General features: G+C 45.0%; 1 protein-coding gene across 3 annotated transcripts in view; it reads left to right on the forward strand.

Annotated features, from left to right (window-relative positions):
* Positions 1 to 19,387, forward strand: part of MYO1D (myosin ID) — a 166,635-nt gene that overhangs the window by 78,826 nt on the left and 68,422 nt on the right. For all 3 annotated transcript variants that reach the window (XM_074892275.1, XM_074892276.1, XM_074892277.1), the window contains exons 17-19: positions 8,024 to 8,247; positions 10,014 to 10,158; positions 10,753 to 10,857. In XM_074892275.1, the coding sequence (XP_074748376.1) occupies positions 8,024 to 8,247; positions 10,014 to 10,158; positions 10,753 to 10,857 (474 nt within the window). The remainder of the gene's footprint in view (positions 1 to 8,023; positions 8,248 to 10,013; positions 10,159 to 10,752; positions 10,858 to 19,387) is intronic.

The following is a 19,387-nucleotide window of genomic DNA, read 5'->3' on the forward strand; positions in this document are numbered from 1 at the left end:
AGTCGGATGGCAAAGAGCTTCCTTGAGGCTTTCAGGCTGAACTGCAGCAGCAGTGGCCCAGGCTTGGCCTTGAAGATGGGTGCAGCAGCAGGACACGCTGCAGCCGTTGCTGAGCAGCAGAAGAAGCTGCAGGAGGAGCTCGGGCCAGCTCTGAGGGCTCTGCATCCAGCACGGCGTGTACCTGCAGGAGTCTCATGTGAGCGACTTCCCTTATAGCCACTGTTCCTTTGAAAATGTTTATGTTTATTCTTGGACACTGTGCTAACGAGACTATCCAATTAATCTCTGAGTGGGACCCTTCTCTTTTTCCTATCTCATGGAATATTGTTTCTATTAAGCAGAGTGATAGAATGAACATTGTTCAGCTGACTCATGTGAAAAGAGAAAATAGCATTTAGTAAATTAAGCAGCTCTTCCCACTCACTGTTTATATGCTCTGTAACGTGATCTATTAGAATGGGGAAGCTTTGATTTAAAACCGTTTGCCTCAAACCTTCTATAGGATCTGATTTCACTTGCATTGGGAGAACACAGATTGTGGTGTGTGCAAGTACCTGGTGGGTGCTGCATGTGAATATCGGCCACTCCATCATATCTGTGCTCCGCAAGGAGATGACCCCTTTCAGAAGCAATCAGGAATAGTATAATTAAAGCTTGCTTCAGATTTGAGCATTTATTCAAACTGCAGTGCCTCAAAGGACCCTGTGGCAGAACTGCATGCAGCTTCTGTGCTGCACTATTGACTTAAATATTTAATAACCTTTCCTGTTTGAGATCCTTTAAAGCTGTGCAGGAAGGTTCATGCCTGTGTGAGTTTCTAGCTGGGTTTTGTTTTATTCTTTTCAGTTTGGATGCCTGGAGGGCAGCTTGTGCTAGGGCAGCATGAAATATTGATCATGAAACAGTTCAGGCTAGTGCGAAGGAGGCCTGGTGGGAGGAGGTGTGCTGTGTTACAGCAAGCATGAAATAGTTTTCCAAGGTTTAGTTAGTTGCAGAACTGCTCAAAAATACAACGCCGGTGTTTAATTTAGACAAGCTCAGTTTGTTTGCTGAATTCTAGGCATTTGTTTGCTTGCTCGTATGTTTAGATTGCGTGCTTTGTGGGTTTTCTTCTACATTTGCAGAGATTGCAGCATCTAGGTCAAATCTAGATTATCCCTTTTTCCATGGCAGAGCTACAGCCGAGGCGGTCTTGGCGTTCTGGGCCCACCCTGTCTGCTCTGCTGGTTTTCCCTGTGCTCTGCAGGGCCTGTTTGATTGTTTTTCTTTCTTTCTTCCTTTCTTTTTTCTTTTTTTTTTTTTTAAACGGGAAATTCTGAGCTCGGAAGCAGACTGCAGTCTGTAACTGAGCCTGTAATGCATAGGTTGGTATATAGGATTTATATTCTGCTGAGGTGATGGACCTAATCTGTGTGAGGTTTCTTTAATCTTAAAAAATTTGCTAGAAGCTCACTGAGGTTTTTAAGTTACTTCTAAAGGCACATCCAGATCTCCTTTTCCATTCATTTGGATTTTAATTTATTAAATTTTAATCAAAAAACACATAAATTAAACTTACTGCAGAAAAGATTTCACTACTTAGTATAAGATAAGATATGACTCTTGGTTTGATGAACGCTCTATTTTTTTTGTGCAAGTCCTGGTTTCAGAAGCTGCCAAAGCGGCTGCGGCACTGGGAGGAGGGGGACCACTGAGCACCCAGAGCTGTGCAGGATGGTCTCTCTTGGTCTGGAGCTTTTTGTGGTCCCAGAGGTCACTTCCACCTCGCTGGCCACAACTGAAGGAGTAGAAGGGACCGTGGTAAAGCAAATGACAAGGAACTCTCTTTCACTGGAAGCAGCTCATAGAGATAAATACTCTTTGTAATGTTCAGGAGTTTTGACTGAATTTCTTGTGTTGTTCAGAGTTTGTTTTCCAATCTTTTCCTTTCTCTCTATCCATCCTCCTAGCCCTTTAGTCATAAGTTCACTTGCCCTCTTAATTTTTCTTCACCTGACCTTTAAGAGGACAAAGCATAAAGGAGAAGGCAGAAATATTGAAAGAGATGAGGCGAGACCATGGGTGGGGACTGGATGGGGGAAACGTTGGTTGTTTCTTTTGTTGTTTGGTTTTGTTTTTTTTTTTTAAAGCCTAAAAACTCCTTTTGTTTCCATTTTCAACATAACCATAGTTGTAAGTCTCTGCTCTTGAGTCCCCCTTCCCTGTGTACACACATCATGGAGCCGACACGTGCTGCTGGTTATTCCCCTTCCCATGCACTGCCCTGCCTTGTCTCCTTGGGCAGCTCTTCTTGTAGAAGACAATCTATTCCATAGCGTGTCCTGCACGATGTCTCTTGCTCTTGCTTGGTCACTAAGCACTGCACTAATTGATGACAAAATCGATTGTTTTGGAGTCTGCTTTTCAGTGTGTCCCTTTGCAGATTGTCACCAAAGAAGCTTTTCTGTGAGCCTGGCCTCCTGTGGGTTGGTCCTGTGCTGCTGACACCCCACCATGATGACAATCAGTTTTCTTCTTGTGGCCGCTTTGCTGCCAGCACTCTCCCATCTTCATCATATCCTCCACTCCTTCCCTTGTGTCCTGCACACTTTTCCACCTTCTCATCCCCCTGGAATACTGCTAGATCCTTCTCATACCCTCTACCTGTTTGGCTTGGCACACGCTCTCGTGTGGCTGGGCCTGGCTTAGGAGCTTCGCCTGTGCTGGTTGGGATTTGGACATCAAAGAGGGCAGATGGCTCTTGAGCTCGTTCTGAAGCATTTCCAGCAATGTCACTCTAATTTGAGGCTTGCTCTACCCTGCTGTTGATTTTCCCTGAAAGATATATGGACTTGCCTCTCTGAGTCTTGTGTTCCTCTGTCAGATTTGGTTGAAGCTGGCTAGAGATTCAGACGATATCAGGGCAGTCTCAGGAGGTCAGACGGGGCCAGGGTTGTCCTTAGTCTCATTTCTTTGGGGAGCCAGGTTAGCCAGAAGTGAAGGCCACGGAAAGGTGCCAAAGGAAGTATCATTTTATTCTTCCCTGTGGGAGGAATGATACAGGGCACTGCGATTCTCAGGCTTGTTTACCCTGTCCTTGCAAGATTTGCTAAATGCAAATGCTGAAACTACCAGCTTGCTGCTGTGTAGCTTTGATTTAAGTTCAAGCTGAAAGCTGCTCATTGGTTGTCAAGTTTCAGAAAGGTGATGTATGTGAGCTGTTGAATCCTTCTGAACTATGTATGAAGATGACTTGGACATTATTTTGGGTTTAGAAGGCCAAAAGGAAGAAGTAGAATCCTGACTGTACAGATCTTTCTGTTGGGTTTCTGGCATGCAGGTCATGGCCGTGGCTCTATCATTGTCCTCCAGCACGTAACAGAAAAGTAGCTTTTGCAACATGAGAACCTGTTGAATGCCATGATAAACGTAGCCCTGGAAACTTGATTTTTTAGTTTCATCTTACAGTGCTTAATGTTCTTGAGTTATGAACTGGAGGTTGGGGGGAAGAATTGAAAAAGTATTTTGAGAGAGGTAGTGCTCGCCCAGCCAAGCCTGAGAAAGGTGCGTGTTGGTAGGAAACATTCCAGCGTTCTTGTTTGTCTTGTGTATTGCTCCCAACTACACAAAGTGGCTGCTGAACAGGGAGTTTGTTGCTTTGACAACCTCCTCTTGTTTGTAGGTTGTCCATGTTTCTGGAAGAGTCTAGACCATCAGGCAGGCAGCTTGCCTTGGCAGTTCAGCATTACTGATGGACTGCTTTGAGCAGAAATGAGCCTTGTGGTTGAAAAGAAGAACACCAAGCCAGAAACACAATTAATTTTAAAAATATTTGTACCCCATTTCCTGGTAGAAGTTTGTTCTTATCTTTGTCTTTCTCCTTACTTTTGGGAGGCGCTGCCATTGTGGCTATTATGAAGGTCCTTACTAGGAATGAGGTTATCCAGTTATGACAACTTGATTTGAGGACATGCTTTTCATTAATAGTTTACTGCTTGCATGTAGCCAAGGGGCATGCCTCGGCTGGATAATTGGATTTGGAAGGCTAGTGTTTGTAGCAATTGTGACACTTCTTGCTGTGAAGCCAATTTCTGCAGCAATGCAGCTGATACAACATCGGGGCAATCTGTTAAAGCGCCTTTGTTCCAGGGATGTCTGACTGGTGTAAAAAATAACCACAGCAAGAGACCTTCCTCGAGCAGGCCTGCTTCGAGCACAAGGAAGCAAAATCCAGAATGTTGTTCTGTATTGAAAAACAACGCAAAATGTTTTTAGGAAAAACTGACAGAAGTGAAGGTTTACACGCTCTTTAGCATGTTCTTTTCTTGAGATCCTTTATAATGTTCAGAAGGTTGTTTAGCTGCAACGTGGAACCTTTTGTTCCTCATTTCTATTCTTATTAAATCAAAAACTGAGAAGTTGGCTGTAGGTTTTTACCCAGTTTATCTTGTTTGCTGTCCATACATTCCTCGCAGACACTTGTGACGCTTCAGTTGATGTTAAACGTCTCAAGCAATCCAAGTCTTCTTCACTTTTCTTTTAAAAAGAGCACAAATTACCTCACTACTCTTTAGATGCTCAATTATTTTATCCTAGTTGCCGATTCTGCCAAATTCATAGTCTCTGAATCTGATATGCCCTCCGACAGAAATGCTGGGTTTCAATCAGCCTTACACACTTTGGGTGTAATCCAGGCCCTGTGAAGTTGGTTTTAGCTTGTGGCTTCAGGAAGCCCTGAGATTCTCGGGAGCTCTGATGCCCTTTGTATGGCAACGTTCTTCTATTTCTTTGTGATCTGCAGGTTATATAGAGCTAAACCTACAATTATAACTGAGTGCGCTAAAAGTGGCCACTAAGAACAGCATATGTGAGGCAGAGGATGCTGCTTTCCCTCAATCTGTGTAATGATTTCAAAGAATAAGGAAAGTGTTATATATTATTTTATATGCATGCAGTGTTGAGATTTCCAGCATGAGTCCACTGCTCACCGTTAATCTTGCACTTTGTCTTCCTTCTGGTTTTGTCTGGTCAGTACAGCAGTGCTGGTTTTCTGCCGTGGTTACAGGGACTGCTTTTTGTGCCTCCTGCTCTTACCTTTCCCTTCGCTGTCCCTGTCCTGCCTCGCTTCCCCAGCTCCTCCCTTCGACCGCTGAAATACTCTGCATTCCCACGCCCTCCTTAGGAGAGTGGCTCCTGGCAGGGGCTGGGCTCTGATAAGAAGCACGTTGTCTTTGGACACTTTGCACGTGTTGAGTTGTTCCCCTGGTGGCTTGCTTTGCTTCATTTTCCTGCACTTTGCTGTCCAGGATCATTTCCCATTTACCAGCAGAAGTAGGGAGGTGACAGTCCCCCTGTGCTCTGCACTGGTGAGGCCACACCTGGAGTGTTGTGTCCAGTTTTGGGCACCTCAATACGAAAGAGATCTCGAGGTGCTGGAGCGAGTGCAGAGGAGGGCAACGAGGCTGGGGAAGGGCCTGGAGAATAAATCCTGTGAGGAGAGATTGAAGGAGCTGGGACTGTTCAGTGTGAGGAGGAGAAGGCTGAGGGGAGACCTCATCACTCTACAGCTCCCTGAAAGGACGTTGTGGAGAGGTTGGTGCTGGTCTCTTCTCCCAGGTGATTAGTGACAGAACGAGAGGGAATGGCTTTAAACTGCAACAGGGGAGGTTCAGACTGGACATGAGGAACAAATGTTTCCCAGAAAGAGTGGTCAGAGAGTGGAATAGGCTGCCCAGGGAGGGGGTGGAGTCCCCATCCCTGGGTGTGTTTAAGGGTCGTTTGGATGAGCTGTGGGGGGATGTGGGGTAGGGGAGAACTTTGTAGAGTCGGGCTGAGGGTTGGACTCGATGATCCCGAGGGGCTTTTCCAACCTGAATGATTCTGTGATTTCCCTTCTCTTTTTCCTCCCAACAATATACAACGTACAGTAGAGGAGCGAGCTGGGCTCCATCTGCTTCTCAGCTGTATGGGACAGGTTGGCCTTCACCATGGTAAATCATCCACAGAATGGCGTAGGGTTTAGGGTGGTTTCCTAGCGTTTCAAGGACTGGTTTCTCTCTTGGAATAAAATGTTGTAGGCTTTACAGTCATTTGGACACGATAAAATACAAATTGAGGGATGGATTGGCTCAGCCTGACGTTGGATGTTTGGGCAGCATCGTGTAGGGTCTTGACTCTGTTCTGACGTGCTGGAACACAGGTGTGCTTTACGAAGCATCAAACGCACCAGTGAAGTGGTGGGTGCTCAAGCAACTCCCCAGGCTCTGCCACAGCTACGTGGATCATGTCTGTTGTGAACAGGAGATATCCCCTGTAAGGATAGTGAGGCCAAAGGAGAATGAGGAGGGGCTACTCTGACAGAGGTTGAGAGAAGATAGTAGTCTGCTTTTGAGGGGTTTGGGACCCAAAATCTCTCTTTTCTCTTTGAATTTTGAGTGTATAGAGAAGACCAGCCCCTCACATCTGCTTGCTACATATAGTTTGTTCAGCCACATACCAGGACTATCAGTAAAGCTGTCAAGAGAACCTTTGACATCAGCTTCATAAAGTGAATATCATGTTGGAAATTGCCTTGGGTAATTAATTAATTCTTCTGTAAATAGAAGGCTTGATATGCATCAATGGTGCTATGGGATGTTTCTCAAGAGGGAAATAAACTCTCCAGCATGGCCTGTAGCGAGCAGTGAAGCACTCTTCGTATTCAGGAGGCTCATTATCCTTCCAGTTTAATTCTACAAGGAAACAAAAATACAACCTTCATCTTGGTGGATTATATTAGAGGGAAAGTACAGCTGTTGACGAATCCCTCAGGGAGCACTCAGGTGAATACGCATTTCTCTGGTTACAGGGTAGAAACAGCACAACCTGCCCAGCCTGGCTGGGTGCTGCCGTGCTTCGTCGTGCATCGCGTCCCCAAGTGAGGAGCTGGTAGCAATGCCCGGTCACGTCAGCACCGCAAGCAGCCTTCCTGCACCAGTCCCGGAGTGCCTCTTGGCACGGGCTGTCGGGAGGAGCAGCCCAGAACACGGCGTGGTTTCTGCTTGTGGTGCTCTCTAGGCACAAATAAGACTTGCAGCGACGCTGGAGGAGCTGCCTTCCCGTCCGGCCAGTTGGGAGGATATCATTTGTTTTGCATATTTGCTTGCTTTTCAGCACATGGCCAGAATAGATATTCCCCAAACTGTTTTCAAAACAATCTTTTTTTAATCGGAGTTAAAATTGTTTCTCGATACACTGGTAAACACGGGTTTTTTCCATTATGCTTTAATTGGATTGGATTGGCACAGAGAAGTCCCAGGAGTGCCCAGGTGGCCAAGAAGGCCAACGGCATCCTGGCTTGTATTAGAAATAGTGTGACCAGCAGAAGTAGGGAGGTGATAGTCCCCCTGTGCTCTGCACTGGTGAGGCCACACCTGGAGTGTTGTGTCCAGTTTTGGGCACCTCAATCCGAGAGAGATCTCGAGGGGCTGGAGCGAGGGCAGAGGAGGGCAACGAGCTGGGGAAGGGCCTGGAGAATAAATCCTGTGAGGAGAGATTGAAGGAGCTGGGACTGTTCAGTTTGAGGAGGAGAAGGCTGAGGGGAGACCTCATCACTCTACAGCTCCCTGAAAGGACGTTGTAGAGAGGTTGGTGCTGGTCTCTTCTCACAGGGGATTAGTGACAGAACAAGAGGGAACGGCTTTAAACTGCAACAGGGGAGGTTCAGACTGGACATGAGGAACAAATGTTTCCCAGAAAGAGTGGTCAGACAGTGGAATAGGCTGCCCAGGGAGGGGGTGGAGTCCCCACCCCTGGGTGTGTTTAAGGGTCGTTTGGATGAGCTGTTGGGGGATGTGGGGTAGGGGAGAACTTTGTAGAGTCGGGCTGAGGGTTGGACTCGATGATCCTGAGGGGCTTTTCCAACCTGAATGATTCTGTGATTCTGTGAAGTCACTTCCTTTACAATAAAACTAATATATTATGGATTTCAGGAGTATAGAAGGAGTACAGAAAGAAAAAAAATCCTGCTTTTTATTGATAAAACCATTTCTCCCCTAACTCTTAGGTTTGGAGGGGCACTTTGGCTCGCCTTCGCTACAAGAGGACCAAGGCCGCCCTCACGATAATCAAGTATTACCGCCGCTACAAAGTGAAGGCCTACATCCATGAGGTCGCCCGACGCTTTCACAATGTGAGGCTAATGAAGGATTATGGCAAACACGTGCAGTGGCCCACTCCACCCAAAGTGCTGCGCCGATTTGAAGAGGCACTCCAGAGCATTTACCATAGGTACAAAGAAAACCTCTTGTCTTTTCATCTAACCTAGAGGAGTGAACAGCTACTGCTTGTTCCATAAAAATGGAAAAAATGACTGAAGAACATTAACTGGACATCACAGATGAACATGTCAGTGGCTTTTGGTACCCTTGACCAGGCAAATAATTATTCTGTTTCAAAGATTTAGTCAGGATGGCCATTGTATTTCCTTTTTTAGCACCTTTCTAGCCTTTTTGGTTGATTTTTAGAAGAAAAGAGCAGGTCCTGTTAGATGAGGGGCAAGAGAAAAGGAATCTTCTTGACTTCCTCAAGACTTATAGTAAGCCAGTATTTTTCTCAATAGAATAAGCAATGTTCCACTATCCACCCATATTCTATATGCAGAAGAGGTATTTTATACCTTTGTTACAACCTCCTAATATCTAAAAGCTAGTGACTTTTTTTCTCTGGTAAGTTGTAGGCAAAGTAGTTGCCTGCCTAGCTAACTGTGTGCTGGGCTGCACTCAGAGCAGTGTGGGCAGCAGGGCGAGGGGGGGATTCTCCCCCTCTGCTCTGCTCTGTGAGACCCCCCTGCAGTGCTGGGTCCAGCTCTGGGGGCACCAACAGCAGAAGGACACGGACCTGCTCGAGCGGGGCCAGAGGAGGCCACGAAGATGCTCGGGGGGCTGGAGCACCCCCCTGTGAGGACAGGCTGAGAGAGTTGGGGGGTTCAGCTGGAGGAGAGAAGGCTCCGGGGAGACCTTAGAGCGGCCTCCCAGGACTGAAAGGGGCTACAGGAAAGGGGGGAGGGACTCTTGATCAGGGGGTGTGGGGGTAGGATGAGGGGGAACAGGTTTAAACTGACAGAGGGGAGATTTAGATGAGATCTAAGGAGGAAATTCTTCCCTGTGAGGGTGGTGAGGCCCTGGCACAGGTTGCCCGGAGAAGCTGTGGCTGCCCCCTCCCTGGAAGGGTTCAAGGCCAGGTTGGACGGGGCTTTGGGCAACCTGGGCTAGTGGAAGGTGGCCCTGCCCGTGGCATGGGGTGGGACTGGATGATCTTTAAGGTCCCTTCCAACCCAAACCATCCTGTGATTCTGTGATTCCAATTTGAAAAATTACAACTTCTGAAAGTCTCTGAACAAGAGAAATGTTGGCTGGATGGGGCCTCTAGGGATCTTCAGTCCAGCCATCTGCTTGAACAGGGATTACCACCAGCACTAGATCCAGTCAGCCTTGTTTTCTTCCCCCAGCTGTCTCTTGAAAGCCATCCACAGCCTGGCTGGGTAGAGAGTCCTGCTTTCAGAATAAGCTCAGTTATCATTACTACAAAATTTTAGTTGCTAAAAGACTCTTCATAGCATTAATCCTGGAGACCTGGTGGTGCTGCTGAAGGCTGGAGTGTGGTATGGAGTAACGGATGGGCTACCCTGCCCTGTTTCATGTTACAGTTGGTTGGGTTTCAATTGTAGAGCCAAATTCAGCTATTAAAGGAAATAAAAGAATGTTGTAAATGAGCCAAAAAATGGGCTTGCAAAAACTTTATTGCAAACAGATGTGCCAGTAGTTGACTTCTGGGTATGGGATGGGGAGTACACCAGCCAAATCTGTTCGGAGTCAGAGATTATACGTGACTTTAAAATGATAACTGACGTTTCCAGCTTTATGAATGCAATGGAAGGACTTCTTTTTCCCCTGACATTTATCATCTAGAGGTGTCCTTGTTGTGTTGATCTGGCAGAAGTAGTCCTCATAGTGTGTGGTACAGACTGTGGAACTGATTCGGGTGTTTTGCGGCAGGTGGAGAGCAGGTGAACTCATCCGGAGCGTCCCACCAGAAGTTCTACCTCAACTGAGGGCCAAGGTTGCTGCCATGGAAGTGCTGAAGGGTCACAGAGCTGATATTGGCCTGCAGAGAGCATGGGAGGGGAATTACATCGCACTGGTGAGTACGAGTGGTCGTTGCAGTGGCTGGGGCTTAGAATGCTAAAAGGGAGGACATTTGAAAAAGTGACTGTTGGTTTCTTGGGAGGGAGAAGTACTTTGAAATTCCTTCTGTAAATGGGTTTATATAGTTTCAGAGTCTTTGACTTTTACTGCACTGGGAGTGATTTTTCTGAACACTAAGCCTAGCTTGAGTATCACAAGCAACATTAAAAGATAGTGAGTAATGCCATCAGCTGGGTCTTCAAACGGCCAAAGCTAGGAAAGAATTTGATGTAAAACTAAAATTCTAGTTATAATGGGATGTTAAGAAATAGCATAAAATGAAAAGGAACAAAGAAATTCTCTCTAGGCAAGTTGCATGGTTTCCTTTTACTCTGTCCTTCCTTTAAGCATTTTGTTTTGTTAAGTTTTTTTTTTTTTCCAGAAAGCACATAAAGCTGCAGATGCTCTGCTGCTCTTTGACGAGGCGGAGGCTGGAGGAAGCCTTCGGACGAGGTGGTGCAGCTGCAATCCTCTCTGGCCCGCCGTGATGTAATGCAATTATTTTCTTCAGTAAGCAAGAAGAGTTACGTGCCTGTCCTTGCTCTTTCAGAAACCAGACAACCCTCAGACCACGGGCTCTTTCATCCCTGTTGCCAATGAGCTGAAACGGAAAGACAAGTACATGAACGTTCTCTTCTCCTGTCACGTCCGCAAGGTAACTTGTGCGTGGTCTGCGGACACGTGGGCTGGGTGGGGAAACTTCTTGTGGCCAAGGTGAAACCTTGGGAAGCCAAGGGCAAGGAGGTAATCCTGGAGATGCTTTAACGGGAGGCAGTTCAAAGCAGTCCTGTTTCAAGGAACACTATCAGGGATTTTTTTTGATGGATATGTAACTCTGAACCTATCGCACCAAAGGGTGCTTGGGCTGAGTGGCTTCTGTGGCCTCTTCGTGTTGGAGGCACGAACTCACTGGGTTCTGTCTAACTGCTTTGGGTCTGACTTTTTACACAGCAGAATGTTTTATTTGTGACATTACTTAGAAGGTTTAAAAAACTAATTAGAATAATTCGCATGATTTTTTGTGGGTAGTTTACAATGATCTAAATGATGTTGGTTTTAAATGTCTGTCAGGAAAGGATATTTTGTATTTTAAAACACCAACAGACAAAACCAATTTCAATGGCAGGCTGGGGCTGCTGATGTTCAAGTGCTTTTAAGAACCTGTATATTCTTATTATTTTAAAAAACGTGCCGTTGCAGTTGGTCCCCACTTGCCAGAAGCGGAGCATGTGCATGATTATTGTTTATGATTCTGCAAATATTATATTTAACAATAACAACAACATTCATTTTGAAGCATAAAATCGCACTTTATAACAAAACTTCTTTGCTAGTGGTAGTGATTTATTCAACAGTGATTTGTGTATATAAAAATAGAAATCTCTTACTGCTTTCCAAACAAAACTATTTCAATGGAGTATTCTGTCGCTTTTCACATGTTCTCTTTAAGAACGTGGTTTGCTAGTTGAATGAGCAGTTTGAGAGAATATTGGTTTATATTAGGAATAAAGAGGAATCGGGTGAGTCTGAATCCAAACCTCCCTTTACAATCTTGCAGCGGTTTGGCTGGAACCTCCATTAGGGACAACGAGATACAGGAGAATTTCCCTCTGGCTTTCTTCACTTTACGCTGAAAACAAAATAATTCCTCTTGTAATTCATTTAATGAACTAGTTCCAAATTGTCGCTATTTCTAGCTAAATTGGAATAATTATAAAAATACTATATTCAGTTCTTAAGGATGTGATTATAGAGATTGTTGTTCTGAAGGGGAATGGAATGCCAGTGAGGGGAATTACTCGGGGGGGGGGGGTGTATAACATGTATACCAGGTGTGGAAGTTTAATTTTGCTCACTGTTGCGCAGCTTTAAGTCCTGACGCTTGTCTGGCTTGCTCCTAATTCAGCTCTGAAGGACAATCCCCTGTGCAGGCATAGGGGAAAGCAGATTTCTGAAGCAGAGATCCGTGCCTTATCCTGGTCAGTAATTGCAAGCACAGAGCTCCTGCCTTTAGGCAAGTGTCTGAGCAGTTCCTTTTTGTTTATGGTGTATGAAGAAATCCTTGAGCGTACAAACAGCCCTTGTTTCTATACATCCTCTTACTGTGTTTACTTGCTGGAAAAATCCATTTTCTGCTGGGGTTTGTTGCATTGGTGTCCCAGCACTTCAATAATAAAAGCAGGCTGGGTATGGAATAGATGTTACCTGTCATAAGTTGGATTTCTTCCTTAATTGTCTTCTAAAATATTTCTTCCTCAATTATCTTGTAACTTTTTTGATCTTTTTAAAGGTTAAATTGTTGGTCGCTTTCTTCTATCAGAGAGGTCAGGCTTAATCCTCCCCTCGGCTGCTCAGTTAGGGATTCCTTTGCATGGCTTTTGAAATCACCAGTAAGGAAGCACACGCAGGGGCACGGCAGCAGAGCACGTACACGCAGAGGCAGCGGGGCTGAGGTGGGACGAGCTGACCTGCAGCCACCAGCAGAGAAACGGCCACAAAGCCGTGGTGGTGGCTCAGCTGGCACAGGGCAACAGCTACTCATCCACAACCCGGCTGGGCCCGAGTCTCTGAGGGTATTAATACTTCTTCTGGTCTTCATTCATAAGGATCTGTGTTAGAAAAAAATATAGCTGAATTCAGTGAAAATGCAGCATCTCCTTTAGGAGAATGATGGTCTGAAAGAAGCAAATGGGGGCACCTCTCCTCCAACACATGGATAAAATCGTTTCAGCATTGCTGTTGAGGACAAGACTGCAGGATCGTTAATGATGTGTGTAAGCCTGGTGATTTCAGTACATCTCCATGTTTAAACTCAAAAGCAAGTGACCCCTTTCAAATCCACACTTGGATGTAATATCTTTTGGAGTAAACCATTTGTCTTCCCTCTTGTATGGACAAGAAACGTCCAGGCAAGCCTGACGTGAACAAAGGAGAGAAGACAAACAATCCTGAACTTTGAAAGCTAACAAGGCAAAGATTTGACATTTCAAGATTTACCATTTCACTTTCCAACCAATGCACTTCTTTAGGTAATCTATTATGCCTCAAATTTGAACATCGGATTTGCAGACTAAGCAACAGTGAAAACTCTTGTAGAGCCTGTGAGCGACTCCGTGCTTTGACTGCAAGAACAGTCTTTACCCTGAAAACAACATTAGTCTGCTTTTACTCTTTACATAAAACAACTTATGTCCTAAGCTGTCTTTTTAAAAAGAAAGGTGTTTCTCTTGTCAAAGATACAAGCTGGAGTATTCTGCCTCTAACAGCAGTCTGAGGATCAGCTTTCAGTGCTATGAGGCAGGGGAATTTCTTCTGATTGCTGCATTCTTCCCTTTTCTTTTTAAAAACATGTATTTTTTATTTATTTTAGCCTTATTCTTCTTTAACTTCCTCATTTCATACCAAATGTTACTTGCACAAGCGTGGCACTTGGTACATGCAGGCTGTCTTGGTGGTCAGAGCATTTGAAAGGGAGTGCCTTTCACTGCGGGAAAGTTTGTCAGATTTCTTGTGCTAAACGTGGTTTGTTCTAGTTTTGCAAATTGGCTGTTTGTTTCTCAGCTGAAATTCGGTTCACATGAAGCTTTAGCAGGGGACTGAAGAGTGAGTTATAGAAATGAAAATGTAATTAATTATCGGGTGATTTCATTGCTTCCCTTAAATAATACTCTTTAACAAAGCATCAGTCCACAGAATAAGGTTGCTCAAGTTCATTTGAGGTGTATTTTCACGATTCGGGTTATTTGAGGATTCTTGAGCAAAAAATGGGCTGTTACTGCTGGTCCCTTAGGCAGGCAGGAAGGTGTTACTGGTAACGAGAGAGCACTGTAGTGAGTTGAGGTGAATGCTTTATTTCTGGAGCAGCATCAGACTTCCTTTGCGGCTTTCAGTAGGTACCGAATCATCACGCCACGTGTGAAATAGTTCTTGACTGTCAGCAGCAACGTTTGGAGGCTGCTCCTTAAAATTTTCAGATAATTGCAGTCTAATACACTTCTTTCCTTGGAAAGAAAAGAAATTAAAAGGATAAGTACTGGGCAACTGAATAGACACAAGTTAAGCCTGGAGTTCATGTATTTAGAGATGTTTATTCATAGAAGATGTCTTATGACCTGTAAGATATTTGCTAACCATTAAACTCTTTAAGACAGAATTTTTTAGCTAATGATTGACATTGTTCTAGTGAAGTAATATCAACTCTCACCAGCCAGGGAACTGCTCTTGAAGTATTGAGAACTGCTGGTAAAGTTTTCTTTAGCTTGAGTGCGTGGGGTCTTAATTTCAACAGCTTGAGATGAATAATAACGGGTGAATCTGTTTGGACCAAAGCTTTATAGCTCTTTTTATAGAAGGTCTGTGAAGAGACTTTGAAGTCTCGCTGATGAGAGGTGCATGTGTTTGCTTCTCGCAGTAGGTATAGGTAGAAGCAGGTCATTTCTGCCTATGGAAAAATACATCTATTCTGAGCATCAAACTCTTAATTTTTCAAAGGAAATTTTAAAGTTTTTTGCCTTAGGAAACCAAATGCATATTTCATGCATACCACCAGATTTTGTTGTATCACCTAGGAAACAACAGTTTCTTTTTGGTTTGGTAGTTTGGGGTTTTTTTTGGTTGGGTTTGTTTTTTTTTTTTTAGAATAAGGCTTTTCTTCCTACTTTCTCCCTTGTCATTTGTGGCACCAAGGTCCCTTGAGGACCATCTCTTCCAAGGCCTGGTGCCCTGTGGTGTCTAGAGGCCCCTGGCAGAGACCTGAAAAGCTCATTTGGAGGTTTTTCTGCTATAGGCTAGACCTTCATTTTTCTGCATAAGGTAGTCAAGAAGCTAAATTAGGACTGATTCACTTTGGATCAACTAAGATATAAATAAAAAATGCCCAGAAGGTGCAGAGACACAATGCTAGGAAGGGTTGTTCTACATGAGGATATAAGTTGTATCTGAGAACATAAGGCCTGTCTTTACTCCTACAAAATCAAAAGAATAGTAACATTTGCAATGGTGCAGGCATTTGTCTGAATCTCTTCAGTGCATGCTTCCCAATGTGACAGTTTACTTCTGAAAACACAGCGTGTATTTACATAAACGTGCCATGAGACACCTGGAGCAAAGCGGCTGCTTGGAAGGAGCTGAAAAGGACACGAGTTGTGGAGCAATGAGAGTTTGCTTCTCAGGTGAGAGAAGCTGCTGGACTTCCCCTTTGGTACATCTCTTCAGCTGTTTATCTGAGTTTATTGTTCAGTGTGAACACTGAAAAATGGTGGGTAACCACGAGAAAGAAGGGGAGTTTCAAACATGCTTGTAGAACTGCAGTGTTCTCTCACCTTGCGAGGGCAGAGCAGCAGCTGCAGGACCTTCTGTGGTGGGGTGGCTCTGGTGGCCCAGCTCAGAGAGCTCTGCTCCCTTTGTCACCGTGGGCACAGGCGACAGGCAGGGCATTGCGATGGGAGATGGGAGCAACAAGCAGGATCATGGCAGTGCAGGGGTGGTGGGGTCAGACTCTTTAAAAAAATTTCACATAAATCAAAAAGACGTGATTGGGGACCATGGCCACGCAGCGTCAGATCTGAGGTCTGTGGGGCAGATCACAGCCAAGCAGACTGGAGAAGCTTTTCCTTAAACTCGCAAGACACGGAGCGTGGTGTGCTGTGAGCTGCACAGCCAAATTCTGGTTTGAGGAGCCTGTGCTACTCAAACAACTCAGTGTGTAGCACCAGACACTCCTAACCTACTTTCTCGGGGCCATTCAGTGTTTCATAGCCTTTAGTTTTTTTATCTCCCATTCATCTGCTTCCTAAAATAATCCCAGTTATTCAGCATCTCTTCCTGGGAGATTTTCCAGGCCCTCCATCACATTCTTTACCTTCTCTGAACCATTAGAGCCTCCTTCACGTTCACGTCCCGGTGCTTCGCACGCTGTTCCGAGTGAGACCATGGCACCCAGGACATTATTCCCCATGCTAGTCTTTACCACATGCTAATGCCTTGCTTGTTTTCAGCTGCCTTGCATGTTTGTGCCAAGATCTATCCAAAGCTGTCTAAAATCATCTTCAGTTACTTTTTCTGAGTTGATGCTGTTAATTTAAAGCTGTCATATAGCTTTCTAATTAGCATTTTTTGCCTTTATCTGCTCTGAACTTTGTCACTCTGCTGCCTATTGACTGAGAATATTTAAGTTCTCCAGTTGTCTCCTGACTTCACCTAGGAAAGTCCTATTTATGTTCATCTGCCTCATCACATCTCACCCTTGTCTACCCTTCTCAGCTGATTAATAAATGTCTCCGTGACTGTGATACACTGATGACTTCAGCTTTGCCTTAGTGAAAAATAATTTCTACTTTGTGTCCTACTTTCTCACTTACTTTTGACAAAAGTTTGCATCTTGCCTTGTGACCTGGCCTCTTGGGGCATCTGAAAGTCTAGATGACATCACATGTTCTCCTTTGGTGTAGCATTTCCTGGACAAATTAATTGCAGTGTTGGCGAGATGCATGCTTCCTCTGTGCAAACCCCACTTGCTGGAGCCTGACGTTACCAGCAGCCTAGAAGAACATTTGTGATGAGTTGCAGGGGGATGGGGGGAATTGAAATGATCTGTGTTTAGAAAGGAGATATGAACAGAGGCATGATCCCAGGGTATAAAACACTTCTCTGGAGAGATTATAATTTTGTTTTGTGCTGTAACACGATCCTCCCACTTCTGGTTTTGTAAACAATCACACTAATTCCATAAGGTGTGGAATGTCGTTCATCAGCTTCAGTCTACCTGGATCTTTCCCAGATCAGATGCTGTTGTAAAGGTACAACATTTAGTATCTTGTATCCTTTGAATGAGTACATTTTTAATAAACAGCTGCATATTTTTACAGTAATTTTCCAGAGGTGCTTATATGGCATTTGACAGCAGTTTTGGTGATTTAATTTGTCTGGTACTGGAAGGATGCTGTTGCTGGAGACACGATTGGTGGCCAAAAATAGACATGAATTCAGAACATCAGAATACCTAGAGTTAAGATAAATTATGTCATGTATGACCACTATATATGGCTTGCTGCTGGGCCATGTCATTACTTTGCATCATTAGCTGGTACTTAAATAATCTGTTCCTCCATTGTTCTTCCCACATGGTAACTGGGTGTGTGAACTGCAGCAAAACACTGGGATGTGGGCCTCTGCACTTGGCTGTTTTCAACAGTACTTGCTGGGGAGCTCACATGTTGCTGTCTTCCAATTTTTCCTTTATCAGAACTGTTATGTAAAATTGCTATTTAAAAAAAAAAAAAAAGTTTTAGGGTTGATCCACACATAAGTACCCTACAAGATGGAACTTATTTTCCCCATACGCTGAGTGCCTGGTTACGCAAGCAGTATCCCAGGTGGGAAGTATTTTAGGTTCAAATTAGAGTGAACCAACTTCTTGAGTATGCCTAAGATTATTCCGTGAGGGTTGGGATGTATATATACAGATAATCTCTGCTGCTGTTGACTGCCAGTGAGATTACAGGTGATAATATAGTGGTTTGCCTCAGCAGGCAACTAATGGTTCTTCACTGAATTATAGCATGTATTTATAATTGGTCTTAAATTTACAACTGTAGAGCCCAGTAGCAGCATTAAGATCCTAAGATATTAATTTTTCCCAGTGGCAACACTAAGCTGTCTTTGCTGAACTATTAGAAACTGTCAGAATATTTCAGATACTGTGAAGCCTGTTTTCTTGGTAGCATATGGGCTGATGAAGTCACAGAATGATTTAGGTGGGAGGGGAGCTCTGGAGGTCTGGGGTCCAACCTCCTGCTCTGAGCCGGGCTAACTTCAGAGTTAAATGAGGTTGCTGAGGCTCTCACTCAGCTGAGTTTTGAAAATCCCTGAGGATGAAGGTTACATGGCCTCTCTGAGCCCTGTCCCAGGGCTACCACCCTCCTGGGGGGATTTTTTTCCCCTATGTCTGGTTGGACTTCCTGCTGCTGCTGCATCTTCTGCCCGTTGCCTCTTGTCCCCGTGCTGTACTTCTCCAAGAAGCCTAGCTCCATCTCCTCCGTACCCTGACTTTGTCAGAGGGTGCAGTCATTTGAAGATTGAAACACCTTTGCCTCTTTTTGGAAACCAGTATTGAAGTTGTTTGAAGTGCACTATGATTTTCTTAGTAGTAAGTACCTTATAGGAGTGGAGTGGGGGTCAGGAGACCAGAGTCTGGATTCAAAATAACCTGCGAATGGTACAAGCATTTCACAAAAAACAAATCAACTGAAAATCTCACTCAGGGTCAGTTAAGCTTAGAGGTGCACAGATGCCTGTGGGTGCTTTCTTGTTTGGTTGAAGTTTGCTGGATGCTGTAGCTCTGCTCTCCGTGTTCCCGGAGTAGCCCTAGACAGCATAGCTGGGCAGTGAGCGCCTGTTTAAAGAATTTCTTTTGAGGAGCTTGAGCTCACTGGTGATCCCTAGACATCCTTGCCTCATGTGCTTAACAGAACACAAAGTCAAGTTAAAATATGGGTTGAGCAATGTCCACCTCTATAAAGAAATCTGCTGTACTCACAATACGGGTCTGGGACAGCTGAACTGATCTCAGAGCTTGCTGCTGCTGAACAGAGCCGTCCTGTTTTCTTCCCCTGTTTATCACTACCCAGAGCCTCACCCTCTTTCCCTTGCAGTGGCTCTGATGCTCGTTGTGCCCTTCTCGCTGTACGTTCACACTAAGGGCAGATTTTTGTCAGGTTGATGAATTGATACGGCCGAGGAGCATCAGAGCTAGCACAGGGTATGGGGCCAGGACCTCCTGGAAGAGGCAACAGGACAACTGTTCTCAGTGGCAGTGAGCCTTTAGACCAGACTGGTTGTGCTCTCGCTCTGCCTCTCTTGCTTAGGAAGGGAGAGGGTTGTGTTCGATACCCCTTGCAGCCTGAGGGCACTCCAGCTTGGGTCTTCTCCTTGCCAAGAAATAACCTTGCTTTCCTCCCACCAGCTGGTTGCCTCGGTCCCTGCATACAGGCTTGGCTCTCCTGGACTTCTTCTGGCCCGTTCAGTCTCTTTCCTTCTTGCAGAATGACACAACTTCAGCAAACGGGTGGAGCGTGCCCGTACTCAGCTCACACATCCACTAATGGGCAGGGGAAGGGTGGTCGTCCAGGTTTTCGGCTTCCTGGGCGAGTTGCTCACCTACATCCAAGGCACAGACCTTTTAAAAG

The sequence above is a fragment of the Strix uralensis genome, chromosome 22 (genome assembly GCF_047716275.1).
Source record: "Strix uralensis isolate ZFMK-TIS-50842 chromosome 22, bStrUra1, whole genome shotgun sequence".
Classification (NCBI taxonomy): Eukaryota; Metazoa; Chordata; class Aves; order Strigiformes; family Strigidae; genus Strix; species Strix uralensis.